This window comes from Rhamphochromis sp. 'chilingali', assembly GCF_963969265.1.
Source record: "Rhamphochromis sp. 'chilingali' genome assembly, chromosome: 22".
NCBI lineage: Eukaryota > Metazoa > Chordata > Actinopteri > Cichliformes > Cichlidae > Rhamphochromis > Rhamphochromis sp. 'chilingali'.
Genome location: NC_137950.1, coordinates 10741327 through 10755598, shown reverse-complemented (window position 1 = coordinate 10755598; position 14272 = coordinate 10741327). Strand labels below are relative to the sequence as shown.

At 43.5% G+C, this 14272-nt stretch overlaps 1 protein-coding gene across 1 annotated transcript in view; it reads right to left on the bottom strand.

Annotated features, from left to right (window-relative positions):
• Window positions 1–2116: 2116 nt before the first annotated feature.
• tex2l (testis expressed 2, like) overlaps window positions 2117–14272 on the bottom strand; it is a 36006-nt gene continuing 23850 nt past the window's right edge. The window contains exons 8-12 of the mRNA XM_080873056.1: window positions 8774–8909; window positions 4810–4947; window positions 4255–4464; window positions 2610–2730; window positions 2117–2525 (exon numbers count right to left, since the gene is read on the bottom strand). Coding sequence (XP_080729182.1) covers window positions 2367–2525; window positions 2610–2730; window positions 4255–4464; window positions 4810–4947; window positions 8774–8909 — 764 coding nt within the window. The 3' untranslated portion in view covers window positions 2117–2366. The remainder of the gene's footprint in view (window positions 2526–2609; window positions 2731–4254; window positions 4465–4809; window positions 4948–8773; window positions 8910–14272) is intronic.

Sequence of the window (14272 nt, the reverse complement as noted above, 5' to 3'; positions counted from 1 at the left end):
ATATTCAGACTCACAGACATAATAATGATCAGAAGAGCATAACAAGCATACGGATGCAACGCCCACTTTTTGTCCATTTCATGCATGAGAGCAGATTTTAAGAGAAATGCATTGTCAAAGCTGTCGTCAAAGACTGCTACGGTAGCAACCGAGCCAGCTAACACACCTGGTCAGGAAACCTGAAAGTACTAAGTGCTGGTTAGTACTTTCAAAATATGAGTGTGGGGATTGTCTAATAATAATAATAATAATGGATTGGATTTATATAGCGCTTTTCAAGGCACCCAAAGCGCTTTACAATGCCACTATTCATTCACTCTCGCATTCACACACTGGTGGAGGCAAGCTACGGTTGTAGCCACAGCTGCCCTGGGGCAGACTGACAGAAGCGCGGCTGCCATATCGCGCCATCGGCCCCTCTGGCCAACACCAGTAGGCGGTAGGGTAAAATGTCTTGCCCAAGGACACAACGACCAGGACAGACAGACAGAATCAATTGTGAGCGCTCGTGTCGCCTCAGATGGATAAATAGAAATAAGTCAGTAGGTAGATGCCTGACCTTACTTGTATTATCCACATGTCTTGATGCATGGAAAGGCACCTAAAGAAAGCTCCAGCCGATCCAGGAGAGAAGGACAACCGCTGCCCAAGCGAAAACCTGTAGTGATCCCATATGTGTCAGGAGTATCGGAACAGTTGAGACGCATTTTTTCGAAACACCTTCACAATTTTGTCATTTTATTTCAACACTATTCAATAACTTTTACCCCAGCACTACTTGGTCACTTAAATACTACATAATGTTCAAAGTCTAGAGTCTGGTTACCATAACAATTGAATGGATCTACAATAGCTACCATCCTCCTAACCTTATTCTGGTGCAGGGAAATAACCCTGAAGTGATAGGTTACAAGGCAGGACAACTCACAAGTCTATCACAAACCACCATTTGCACTTACATTCACGGGTAATTTAGAATCACCAATTAACCTAACTCTAACAACTGCTTGACTTTTAACTGTGGGAAGAAACCAGAATACCCAGAGAGAACCCAGTGCAAACTAGCCAGATTGTGGATTTGAACCCAGGACCTTCTTAATGTGAAGCAACAGCACTAACTACCATGCCACCAATCCAGACTTAACGAAAGCTATGATTTCAAGGCTTGATGCAGAATTCTTTTGTACATTTTTGCCCTTGACAGGTTAAACCACAATAAATAGCAATAGCATACATGTCGTGTGTGTGTAGTTGTCTGCCTCTTATAACTCCAGTGATTTTCCTGCAGTTTGACATCTCGTGCGATCTTGTGAATTTCATGAGTTCAGCAACTAACCACTCTTACTAGATTGTATCATGTCATCTCAACAAGAACAAATTAAGTTGTTGAATTTCGTACAGATTCTTCATGATTTAATTACATTCATAGAAACATGAAATTATTGTGTTTAAATTACAAGTTAGACTTTTTTAATGCAACAACCACCCAATTTACTTAGAGGCGGTTGCTCGATTTGACTGAGATGGATGCCTTCCTGAAACCACGATCCAAAGCGTGCGAGACTGAAATCCCGTGCGGTGTCGCAGTAAATTATTGACTTACTTCACTCGAACATGATATGAACAATTTAATCTAGCCTCTCTGCATATCATGTAGTTTCTACACTATATAGTTACACTTAACTTTAAAGCATGAGGCACTTATGTTAAATACACGCAAGATGCTTACGTAAATCCAAGAGTTGGCCAATCCCTTTTTTTCAGTGCAGAGCGACGTTTCGCTGTACAGGAGAAGGACCGTCTGTTAAATCATATATCACTAGAAAAAATGTCAGCTTCCTTTAAGCAGCAAATGACTGAATTCAACAAAAAATGGTTGGTTATAAATTAACACATTTCTATTATTTATAACTAACCACCCCTAATGCTAGGGACTGTTGATGTTCCTATGGTTCATTACACACACACACACACACACGTTTTGTGTATTGTAGTAAGATGAGATGCTTTCAGTATTTTCCAACTTTATTTAATAATGACCATCATCTTATTATCCAAAGGGACATTGTAAACATCAGATAATTAAATAAATAAATAAATATATCTTCTATGGATCATTCACATGTAAACAGTTGCAAGTTGCTCCATAGCATTCATTGTGACAGTTATTCTCCTTTAGATGATACAAGCAGATCTCTAAGTCATGGTCGGTTATCTTAACACGTACAGTGTGAAACGCAATTTATAGAAACTCCTGGTTCAGACATAAACACTAAGGTTAGTGAGTCTGCCTAAGAGCTACTAGCTTCATGTTATGTATCCACTTCACAGGGTCGGCTTTCCATTATTTTATTATCACTGTGGCACTAGTCTGATTCTGCCCCGGCGATCTCAGGTGGGATCCTTTCTATGGATTCTGTGGAGGAGCTTTGGGATTGTTGGGACTCTGAGGCTTGAGTGCTGTCCACGCCGGACTGCATCAGCGGTAAGTAGATGTCATCCATGTTTGGCAGTACTAAAACTTTCTGAAGAAGAAAAGCAGGAGTGAGCTAGGAAAACGCATCAGAAACATTTGATGGCAGCACAGAATTCGAATGATTTTTGACTACCTGGAACTCGTCCTGCAGTTTCCTTTCAATCCACTCAGTCACATGGCAGAAAGTCACCTCCCTTTCCCCCAGTTTAGGACGGACATGCAGATCCAGCTTTGGTGGTACACAGAAACTGTACCTGCGGATGACATTCAAATATTCAAATGCATCAAGATGATAACAAGTATGAGAATGTTTCAGGTCTATTTCGATCTCACGTTGTTGGAGCGCTTCAAAACAGCCTCAGTGCTCGAACAGATTTATCGGGCGAATAAATAAATGTTCCTTTGGCAAGCAGTGAAAAGTGAGTCACTCCACAGAGAGTCAGAAACAGATCACACAGCTGATTTGTTTTTGAGAATTTGTTAAATGCACTTATGGCATGCAGCATAACCACGTCTTTTAAATCTCACAGTGTTTTTTTCCTTGAATATATGTAAACTTATACTGTGTTATATCTTAAGAAAATCAATTAATCAGGACGTCCTGAAGTAAAATCAGATGTTTTGTTCATGTTCTCCATATTTTTTTCTCCGTATTTTATGTTTTTCTTAACTTTTGCATTAGTTCCAATCTAAAGCTTATCAATCTTAAGCTCAACTTGTTTGTCACCTCTTCATTCTGTCAATTTTTAAAGATGCAAAATATAGAAAATCTTACTCTAGAAGGTGTCACCATTTTTTTTTAAAGACAAACCCAAGTAGCGATTGGTGGCACTTCCATTAGCTTTATTTTTTTTTATATCAAAAAAGGGTTAACAGTCACTGGTCATTTTATTACACCTTAAACTGCCTTGCTTCTTCATGACACACAGATTCAGCAAGGTGTTGGAAATGTTTCTCTGATATTTGTATCCATTTTGACACGATAGCATCACATAGTTAATGCAGATTTGCCAAAGTTGCTTTGTGACATGGACGCAATCGCCAGAAGACGACTACACTGTGGTCACAAAGCGATGGACATGAACAGCAACAATGTTTTGTCATTTAAACAATGCTCACTTGATACTAAGGAGCCCAAAGTGTGCCAAATAATCCCTGCCTCAGTATTACACCAGCAGCAGCACCTGAACTGTTGATATAAGGCAGGATGGATCCATGCTATGATGCTGTTTACACAAAGTTTTCACTCTACCGTCTAAATGTTGCAGCAGAAATCAGGACACATCACACCTGGCTGTGTTTTCCAGTTTTCTGTTGTCCAATTTTGGTGAGCTGGTGTGAAGATCAAGGTATAATAAATGAAGTGACCAGTGAGTGTAATTACGCCTTTGATGCCGTTTCATGTTCGCTTGATTCATTGTTAATATTTGGATGCTTTAAACTGTTTTCAAACTATTAATTACAACACATGCATACGCAATTGTATGTTTTTTGCTATTTAAACACGTGCACTCATAATGGTCCAAAGCCTCCAAAGCCCTATCAGCACATACATGTTTATCTGAATTGCTCAATCCTCTTTAATCTTTAATGTGGTTATTGAATAAGCTATAGCGACTGATCTTCTTACTGGGCCTGAACACTTTGATCCAACATGGTTTTGAAGGGCTTCTGAATTAGTCTACATGTTTATATGCAGAAAGAAATAATCTGGATCAACACTGAAGGGCTGCTTGTGCCTCGTTCCAGCTCTAAGGCAGCGGCGTGTCTTTTCGTACCATATCCTGTCTGTAGGGGGCGGCGGGATGTTGACAACCAGAGTCCCTGACAATTCTTGAACCTCGACAGTGAGCAGCAGGGGCGTGTTGGACATCTCCTCGAACTTCTTCTTAATGAACTCGTTTTCTGTCGCCTTCTGGAAGTACTTGGATTTGGCGATTTTGTCCACAAATCTCAAAATCTTCCTTCCAGTCTTGCCACCCCCTGTCCTGTTAGAGAGGATTAGAGGAGACGAAACGACAGCGTTTGTGTGATCCTACGAGTCAGAATTTTGAGGAGACGAGAGCCTCGAAATGTAAATGAGAGCAGCAGCCATCTGGGGTGTGATGTCAGCACGGTTTAAAAAAAGAGCATTTGCAAGATAGCAGGGTGGAAGTAACACTTTCTTTCACACTTCTTACTGAAACGTTCCTTTTAGAAGCCGTTATTGCTGATCATTCCACAAAAGTAATATAATGTCATTGCTGCAACTTTTTTTTTAGCTCTTACTAAGCATGATGCAAAAGTAGGATATATTTTCCATGAATGGATGACATGAATCATTCAAAATTTACCCTTCTGTAGCTGGTGGGCATCCCTTCTCCCCCACCGGACCCTGAGGCTCAGAGAGAAGCGGCTCCTCCTCGTCAGATGAACCAGCGCTGGAGGACTCCTCATCACTGTCGGCCAACACACTGAGGATCGGCCTGCAGCTGGGAGGATAAACAGGCAGGCAAGTTAGGTACTGACACAGGCATAATACAAGTATTCAAAAAACATTTCTGAGGCAATTCAGTGCTTGAAACACTCACTTATATCACCATGGATACAATCTCAAGTGTTAAAACATTGAGACATTAGATTTAGAATTAAATGCTTGGGACAATGGGACGATAGAATTAAATGATGTGATCTCATAGACCTGAATTTAATCAAAGCAAAACAGAGAACAAACTTTTTGAACTGAGAAAACATCGCATTTTATTGGCTCATTTTGAATTTGATGGCAGTAAAACATCTCAAAAAATGAGAAAAAAGACCATGTTTACCACTATGTAGCATCACCGCTTTCTTTTTTTTTAACAACAGCCCATAAACATCTGGGAAATGAGGAGGTTTTTATTCTACCATGAAGCCATGCAATATGCGGTTTAGCATTTGTCTTGCAGAAATATGAAATATGCAAGGATGCAGGCTTTTGAACAGAGCACGGATATCAAGCTGGATCCTCCCTCTCCTCTTTAGTCCAGACTATGTGACATCCATGTTTCCCAACAAAACATAGGGTGACCATAGTTCAGGGGGTTGGGAAGCTCATCTGTACCCGGAAGGTTCGATCCCCCAGCTCTCTCTGTCCTGGTCGTTGTGTCCAGGGCAGCTGTGACTACAACTGTGGTTTGCCTGCACCAGTGTGTGAGTGAATGAATAGTGGAATTGTAAAACGCTTTGGGTGCCTAGAAAGCGATATATAAATGCAATCCATTATTGTTATTAAAATAATTTAAAATGTTGATTAATCTGACCACAGAACAGTTTTTCAGTTTGCCTCGATCCAATTAAACTAGGAGTCCCAGGCTTCTACCTTTCTACCTTTAAAACCCACCACCAGCCAAATGGCTGGTAGGCTTTTAGCTAGGCTTTAGCTTCAGCCAAGTGGAAGCTAAATTGGCTAGTCATTCATATGTAAATTAGGTTGTTAGCTGGGAATTCTGGAGGGAGGGGAGTGGGGGTGTGTGGATGAGGGGGTGGGGGAGCTGCTAAAAGCTGTGAACTTCCTTTTGTGTTTCATCTTGATGCATTCTCAATCATCCAGGGAAATAAATCTCCAAAAGTCACCAACTTGGAGTGTTTCAGTTTGCCATCTTAGGGAGAAATCAACACACATGGGTGTATGTCCTTTGTTGCTGAGATTTATTGATAAAAACAGTACAAAAAACCAACCATTTGTACACATATTTACAAATAATAATAAAAAGTGAGTGAGTACATTTCAACATTTTCAGCAATCACTCACAATCCTGGCACTGCCATGGTATCTGTAGTCTGCATTTACCACATGTGTATCTGTAGCAGTGAACACATCGCACAGTGGCCTGATTGTTCTTGCATTTGTGTTTGACCTGACACATGGCTCTTTTTCCAGGACTAGGTGTGAAGCAACTGTTCTTTTCTTGCCTTCTTCTCAGCTACATGAGAGTGAGCCAACTCTCTTGCAAGCTCCACCACATTTACATATGAATGACTAGCCAATCCACTAGTGGATTGAGGAATTTCCCTGCGAATCTTGTTGACTGTGCCGAGGATGGTGGTTTTCAGTCTAAGAAGTTTTTGCGCAAGTGAAAGCGATGTGAAAAAATTGTCCGTGGTAACATTTCTGCCCTTGTCTAGGAATGGTTCCATCAGCCTCATTACTACATTTTCAGAAAGTCTCTCCCCAGTGGGACGATTGGGGTCCTTGCCAAGATATGGGAAGACATTGCAAATGTACTTGGATTTTAGGTCGCAGGCCACCCAAAACTTGATCCCAAACTTGTCAGGTTTACTTGCAATATACTGCAGGAAACAGCACCGAGTCTTTGATGGGAAAAGCTGTTCATCAACGGTGATATGTAGACCAGGGTTGTAGCACGTGATGCAGTTGGTGACCAATGATCCCCACACACTGGAAATTGCAGCGAACTTATCAGTCTTTGCTCGATTTGCTCCATTGTGGCATCAATCAGACCACTGGTATAATGTTGAAATGTACTCACTCACTTTTTATTATTATTTGTAAATATGTGTACAAATGGTTGGTTTTTTGTACTGTTTTTATCAATAAATCTCAGCAACAAAGGACCTACACCCATGTGTGTTGATTTCTCCCTAAGACGGCAAACTGAAACACTCCAAGTTGGTGACTTTTGGAGATTTATTTCCCTGGATGATTGAGAATGCATCAAGATGAAACACAAAAGGAAGTTCACAGCTTTTAGCAGCTCCCCCACCCCCTCATCCACACACCCCCACTCCCCTCCCTCCAGAATTCCCAGCTAACAACCTAATATACATATGAATGACTAGCCAATTTAGCTTCCACTTGGCTGAAGCTAAAGCTTAGCTAAAAGCCATTTGGCTGCTCTCCAGGTTTTAAAGGTAGAAAAAGCCAAATGGCAGTCCGTGGTGATGTAAGTGTTAAAATGACTTTGGTCCAGACTATATAGCAATGTTTCTGGATCATGTTCATATATGACATATTTACTGCACGACAGAGCTTTAACCTACATTTGTGGTTGATATGGTGAACTGTGTTCACAAACAGTGATTTCTGGGAGTGTTTCTGATCCCATGAAGTGAATCGTGACTGTTTTTAATGCAATGCTGCCTGAGGGACAAAGATCACAGCATCCAATACATGCAAACTGAATCCTTTCATGATATTATGTACTGTACAGGATGCGATAGTCAGTCCTTGCAATTTTGTGTTGAGGAACATTGTTTTGATAATTTGTACACACATTTTTTTCCAGACTGGCGAACCTCTGCCTATCTTTACTTTTGAGGATCTGTGCATCTTTAAGATGTTCGTTTTCTATCTAATCGTGTTACTGACCTGTTGCCAGTTACTCTAATTTGTTGCAAAATGTTCCTCCAGCTATTTCTTTTTAGTACCACTTCGTTTCGTTGCCCCCACCCCTGTTTGTGAGGTGTGTTCATGCCAACAAATGAAAAAAGAGCAAATATGTTTCTTAAAATATCCTGTTCTATTCTGATTAAAATGTCGCTTTCTGAGATTTGCGAATCATTCTGTTTCTATGTACACTTCACACAGCGTTCCAACTTTTCCAGAACTGGGGACGTACATGTGCAGGAGCCAATTTTGCATCTGCTATTAGTGAACATATCTGCAGCTTTGCTATCTTGACTTTTAGCTTTAGATGCAGCACAAAGACGGCTAATGTGAAGCTTTGCCTGGACTTTAATCCCTGTGGGTTTATGACAAGAAGGTCTAATCATTATAATGTGCGGCTCTGTAGATCAGAAAGCAGAAGGGATCAAGGGAGAGAGATGTGTAGGTGTGTGCGTGCGTGCAATAGAAAGGATTAGAATGAAAAACCCATGTTTACTGTTATTTTTTACATTGCTCGTGCTACTTGGGCAAGGCAACATGATGAAATATGCATTACAGATGATAAAAACACTATTAGCTTTTTTTAAAATAATAATACATGACAGAATTTAAAAATAGGAGGCAGCTCAGTAGGTAAGTCAGGATGTATCTGTCTTTGTGAATTTCACCCCCGCGGTGATTAGTGCATTAGAGATGAGGATGCAATTAATACACTGCTCTGTGGGGGTTACTGGAATATGAAAACAAAGTCAGTAAGGTAGCTAATTAAGGAGATTATCCACAGACATCACTGGCTATTACATTTTAAACAGCATCTTGTTTAAGAAAGTGTGTGATATGTAAGAATATATCTATAGATAGGTAACTCTATAAGATTACAGGGATGCGTCACGTGTCACTGTGCGAATGGACATGTGTGCAGCACTGACCGTGGGCTACCGGTTTCCGTCATACAGTGCACTGTCTCCTGACCGCCATCTTTACCCAGCTTGGACAGGTTGAACTTGGTCTGCAGGGTCATCTGCAGGTTACCAGTGTAAACCAGCTGAAGCTCCACCCACAGGCCTGCAGAGGACACCCCAAACAGGTCAAAACTAGACCTCCAAAATTAAGACAAATGCTGCTAGAGACAGCCTAATCTGGACACACGCTGCTTAGTAGGCAGATTAAACAGCTTTCATTGAGATTATCGAGGCTTGGAATTAAATTCATAGTAAATTACGAGAGACTATTAATTCTCTTTAGGAGGTGAGTGGGGGGAAAAAGTGGGGGAGGACAGAAAACAGCAAAAGCTGTTGACACACGGTTGCGTAACGGCGAAGGAGGCGGAGAAATCGAAAAAGGGGTGCCGAAACTCCGGGTGGGGAGGAGTTGCAACCTGCAGCTCGTCGTGGAAGGTGACAAAGGGGGCGAAGGCCAGCAGCCTATCTGAGTGACGCCAGGCGACATAAGAAAAGGTGAGTGCCACCTGTTGATTTTTATCCAAAGGCGCTATATTGGAAGTTAAAACTAAATTTAATTAAATAATATTCACTCAGTCTGGGCTTCTGGCGTTGGTCCATAGTGATCTTGACTAATTAGTTTTAAAATAGGGCATAGTAGTCTGACTAAATTCATTGCTGTTCATTTTGGGGGTGAATTTTGAGTTAAGAAGTTATGTGTTTAAGTTAATACGGTTTAAGGTGTGTGGAAACAAATAAATACGGTTTAAGAGGTTAAATGTGGGTTGACTGGGAATGCCAGCCAGTCAATCGGTAGTGTAGGGATAATTTGGTTTTGATTGGGTAGCAAAAACGCGGTTTTGGGTCTCAGGTAATTAAACTGGAGGGCAGGGTACCCACAGTGAGGCTTTTAAAATAAGTAAATTTGATTAGGACTGGGGCGCGGCCCCTAGGAATGCAGGCTGTTCAGCGTTTTGGCAGACGCCACATGCAACGGACGCGTTGGTATGTTTAAGCTCGGTTGGCCTACCGCGGGCACTTGGGACGCCCTTAATGGCCAGGCATTCTAGGAGTGAGTGTCTTATACTGCATTAATTGGCAGGTAGAGTCGCGGACCGGCTGCCTCCTATTTAAACGTCAGGAGCTTGTGAACTTTAAGTAAAGCCAAAAGCGTGATCTGGGATATTTCACGCCGCTGGTGGAGATCCGGGTGTCCGGGCGGGGAAGCAGTTTTAAAGTACTAGAACTTAGTAATGAGGCCGTTTTCAAGGCGGCGTACTTGAAACGTGTAATTGATCAGCAAGAGCGAGGCTCTGGGCTGAAAGATGCTTTTAAATTAGTCAAAAATTTAGCAACACCAGCAGAGAAATAGAGAAGTGAGATAAAGTTGTTCTGGCATATGGTGTTTTCTTAGGAATTTGAGCACTATCGGGAGGGCGTTCCCGAGGTGTGTATTGACCAGCAAGGCTAGGCCTGGGCTATAGGTGCTTTTAAATTAGTCAAAAAAGTTAGGAGTAACCTCTTCTGGTATATGACGTCTATGGGGCCCGTGTATATTGTATATAAATTACTCGTGTGTCTGTGCATTTAAAAGTGTAAATTGTATAAACTGTCTTGTGTTGTTGAACTTTTTCTGTGTGGATTCAGAGTGTGTGAAAAAACGAAAACGCCTTTCTCTTCTCTCACTCTCAGGGAACAGAGAGTGTGTGTGTGTATCTCTCCTTAAGGAGAGGGGAGGGGTGTGTGGTGCTGCGCAGTAGCGGGCACACGCGCGCGAGTACGAGCGGTGTGTGTGTGTGTACAGTTGCGGCCCTATTTCTCCCTTTCTGTCCTTCTGAGCTTCTTTTCGTTAGGTGAAGGGGGGTCTCAGAAGTATGGTTGAAAGATTTCAGTATATTAAATAAACTAAACCTTGTAGTCTTGTGTTGGTGATTTCCTAATGTGATTATGGTTTAATAGAATTCCATGAGTAATGATCCCTTGTGTAAAACTCCAGTAAGGTAGGAGTGCGGGGATAAATATCTTGACAAGATTTGAGAACTTTGTGTGATTGTTGGGAGATTTTTAGTTGGGTCGTATTTCTTTCTCTACCTGGAAAAGGCAGAGATCTGTGCTCTATTTGATGTTGTGTAAATAAAGCTTTTAAAAGTTGGTTGAGTCTCTCGTATAAGGAGGGAAAACGGTGCATGGTAGATTGTTTGGATTATTCGTGTATGTGAAAACTTTGTAGTTGTCAGGGAAGTGAATGTGAGAGTGAATTTTCGCTGGCTTTGCGTGCTTAAAACTGTTATATTAGACGTTTGTCAAGCTTTGAGCTTGAAAGGAGGATTAGAGGGTGTGTGTGTGTGTGTGTGTCTGTGGGCGGTCTCTCTCTCTCAGGCTGGAGCCTAGCGGAAGTTCGGCTTGACCAGCTTGTGAGATTCTGACTGCCGAAAGGAAAATACAACGAGGCAACCCCTAGGGGAGGAGCCTAAGACCGGCCATTTTGGTAAGGTAAGTGAGGTCAAAAAGCAAAATGGCTGAAGAGGAAAAGGCGACCCCTGGAGGGGGAAAGAGATACAAGCCACTGAAGGAGCAAATACAGGAATTGAAGAAAGCCATTAAAATGACTGAAGGGACGTCTTCAAAAGAGATTGCTCGTCAGTGTCAGGATTTAGAAAAAGAAGTGAAGGAATTATGTGAAAATCAACAGAAGACATTGGAGGACAGAATCCCTCTGCACTCCCTCTTTCAACGACAAGGGGAGAAATGTGAAGAGAGAATCAAGGAGCTTGAAGAGGAATCTTTAGGACGTTTCCAGGGGAGAAAAATAAAGGCTGAAAAGAAACTTATGATGGAAAAACAAAGTAAGTATTGTAAGCTTATGATTATCTCCCAAGGTGTTTCCCACTGGATGCAAGAGGAAGTGAACGACATCCAGCCAGCCTTAAAGAAGGAAGCTGAGGCTGAGGGAAAGCTATATCCCAGCCTGAAGGACTTCCTGAGTGGCCCACCCCCACCTTATATTTGTCCAGTGGTGGCCCTGGAGGGTGGTACTATGTGGGGGCCCGAAGGAAAAACAGGAAAAGTGACAGGTGGAATTGTCAACTTACAGGAGAATCCTCCACCATCGACATCTGCTCCAGCCACAGTGGAGGCAGACACAGGAGTAGTGCAGCCACAATCAGGGGCACCTGCACAGAAAGCAATGCAGTCTCAATCAGCCGCAGCTGCATCAGAGGTAAGTCAGTCGCACCCAGTTGCTGGGACATCACAAGGAATTACTACACGGGGGTTGATCTTGATTCCTCCCTCTCTTTTTAGCCCAGATAGAGCTACAGAAGAAGCTCAACCTGTGGCGTCTACAAGTACCGGACAGGTGACATTGCAACAGCCCAGCCAGGAAAATCCATCCCAGGAGGCCTGGACTTCAGAGGAAGACTCACCTTCAATGCAGTATCAGAAGGCGCCATCAAAGGCGACCCGAAAAACTAATCAGAGGTCAACGGTTGATGATTCTGAGAAAGAACAGTGGCAAGGCCACGTTTTTGGAAAAGAATCTGACAATCGGGAGGCCGTGATACAGTTGGAACGCCTCTTGAGAAAATTGGAGGAGGAAGGCGTAGCAACACCACGTAGCGTAGCACAAACACTTTATGCCTTGGAAAAGGACTTGGCGGCCTCAGTAGAAAGCAACACACGAAAATCCAGAGAAGTGTCAAACCTGCAAAGGGGAGGATTTGCCCCAAAGTTTCAGACTCCCACAGGAAGGACGATCCTTCGCTCTGGGAGGGTTCTGGAGGAACCAAGAGATAAAAGACCGTCCATCTTTGAGAAGAACCAGAGGAAGACTGTTGCATTGCCAACTGAAGAAGGGCAGTGTGACGCAGAGGAGGAATTATCCCTCACAATGCCTTTATTGACGGGTGGAAGGGGTGAACCAGTCTACCACCCCTACAATATCAGAGATCTTGAGGCTCTGGTGAAGCAGCTGCCCCCAATTACGGAGGGAGGAGCCGCTTGGTTGAGGAGACTAGGAAGTCTTACAGAAGGAGAGGAATTGGCTCTGGGAGATTTCCGAGCTATCGGTGGGAGGACCTTCAGAGGAGGAGGCCTCGCAGATGTAGAAGAGATAGCAAGAACTGTATGCCAACCAAACGACGTCCCCTATGCAAGGGTGCGAAATGCTCTCTCTGACGCAGTGCGTGAGAAGTATCCGACTCATAACATGGGCACTACACCTAGGATTGTTTGGACCCCAGAACAGTCCCCTAGAGAGTTTATGGAGCATGCAAAAGAACAGTGGATTCTTCAAACTGGTGAACATCCTGGGCAGAATGGTGAACCAAGGGCGTGGTTCCGATCTGCAGTATTAGCAGGTCTCCCAGAACGAGTAAGAACAGATTTACAAAAGAATCCTGATTTTGCGGTGGCGGATTCAGCAAAATGGGAGAGGCACATTATACATCGACTTGAGCTGGAGAAAGACGAGGTGAACAAGAAAAAACAGGAGCTGGAGGAGGCGCAAGGGCAGTTAGTGAAATTGAAATTGGCAGAGGCGAGAGAAAAACTAAACGAAAAGAAAAAGGAAACTAAAGATGGACCAAAGAAGATGCTGGTGGCGCAGCCACGGGGCGATCCGGGGCCTGATTGGCCAGATTTGAATCCGGTTCTGTACCCTGATGACCGATGGCCCGCCAATGAATTCCCAAGGCAAGGAAGACCCGCGGGGAATTGGGGGGCTACTAGGTCGCTGAGGGGACGTGGTGGATCCCAAAGGGGAGGTGGACCAAGGGGCCGTGGTCTGGGGGGACCTATGCTGGACCCGAATGTATGCCGAAGGTGTGGAGGACGAGGACATTGGGCTCGTAATTGTCCTACGCCATGGCTACCAGAAACAGCTTATCCATCATCACCCCAGGCACAGGGAACTTTTCGAGGCAGAGTGGGCCAGACAAGGGGACATCAAGCTCCAAACCCAGGCATGGCGCCAGCGGCTCAGTATCCCCTGGGCTACTGGGGCGGAGAGGAGGAGCTGTACTGACGGGACCCACAGAGACCAGACAACATGGGGGTGGCAGAGCCTATGTTGTCAATGAGTGTGGAAGGAGATGAAATGACCTTCCTTGTGGACACTGGGGCTACCTATTCAACACTGAAACAAAAACCAAACAGTGCCACACTTTCAAACCATGTGGTCAGTGTTGTTGGGTTTTCTGGGGTACCAATGACGCTGCCAACAACCAATCCAGCCCTGACGGTGCTGGGAAAACAGACATTGAAGCACAGCTATGTGGTGTCTCCCCATGCGCCTGTGAACTTGATGGGCAGGGATCTGCTCATTAAACTGGGGGCCACCATCATGTGTTCAGCTGATGGACTAACAGTGACACTTCCAGGAGGAAAAGAGTTTCCGTGCCTGGGGACATTTGCAAAGAACCAGTACTTGCTGAAAGACTGTGAACAAACGACCGCTGACATCTATTGGGGTCGTGTGGTGGAAGAAGG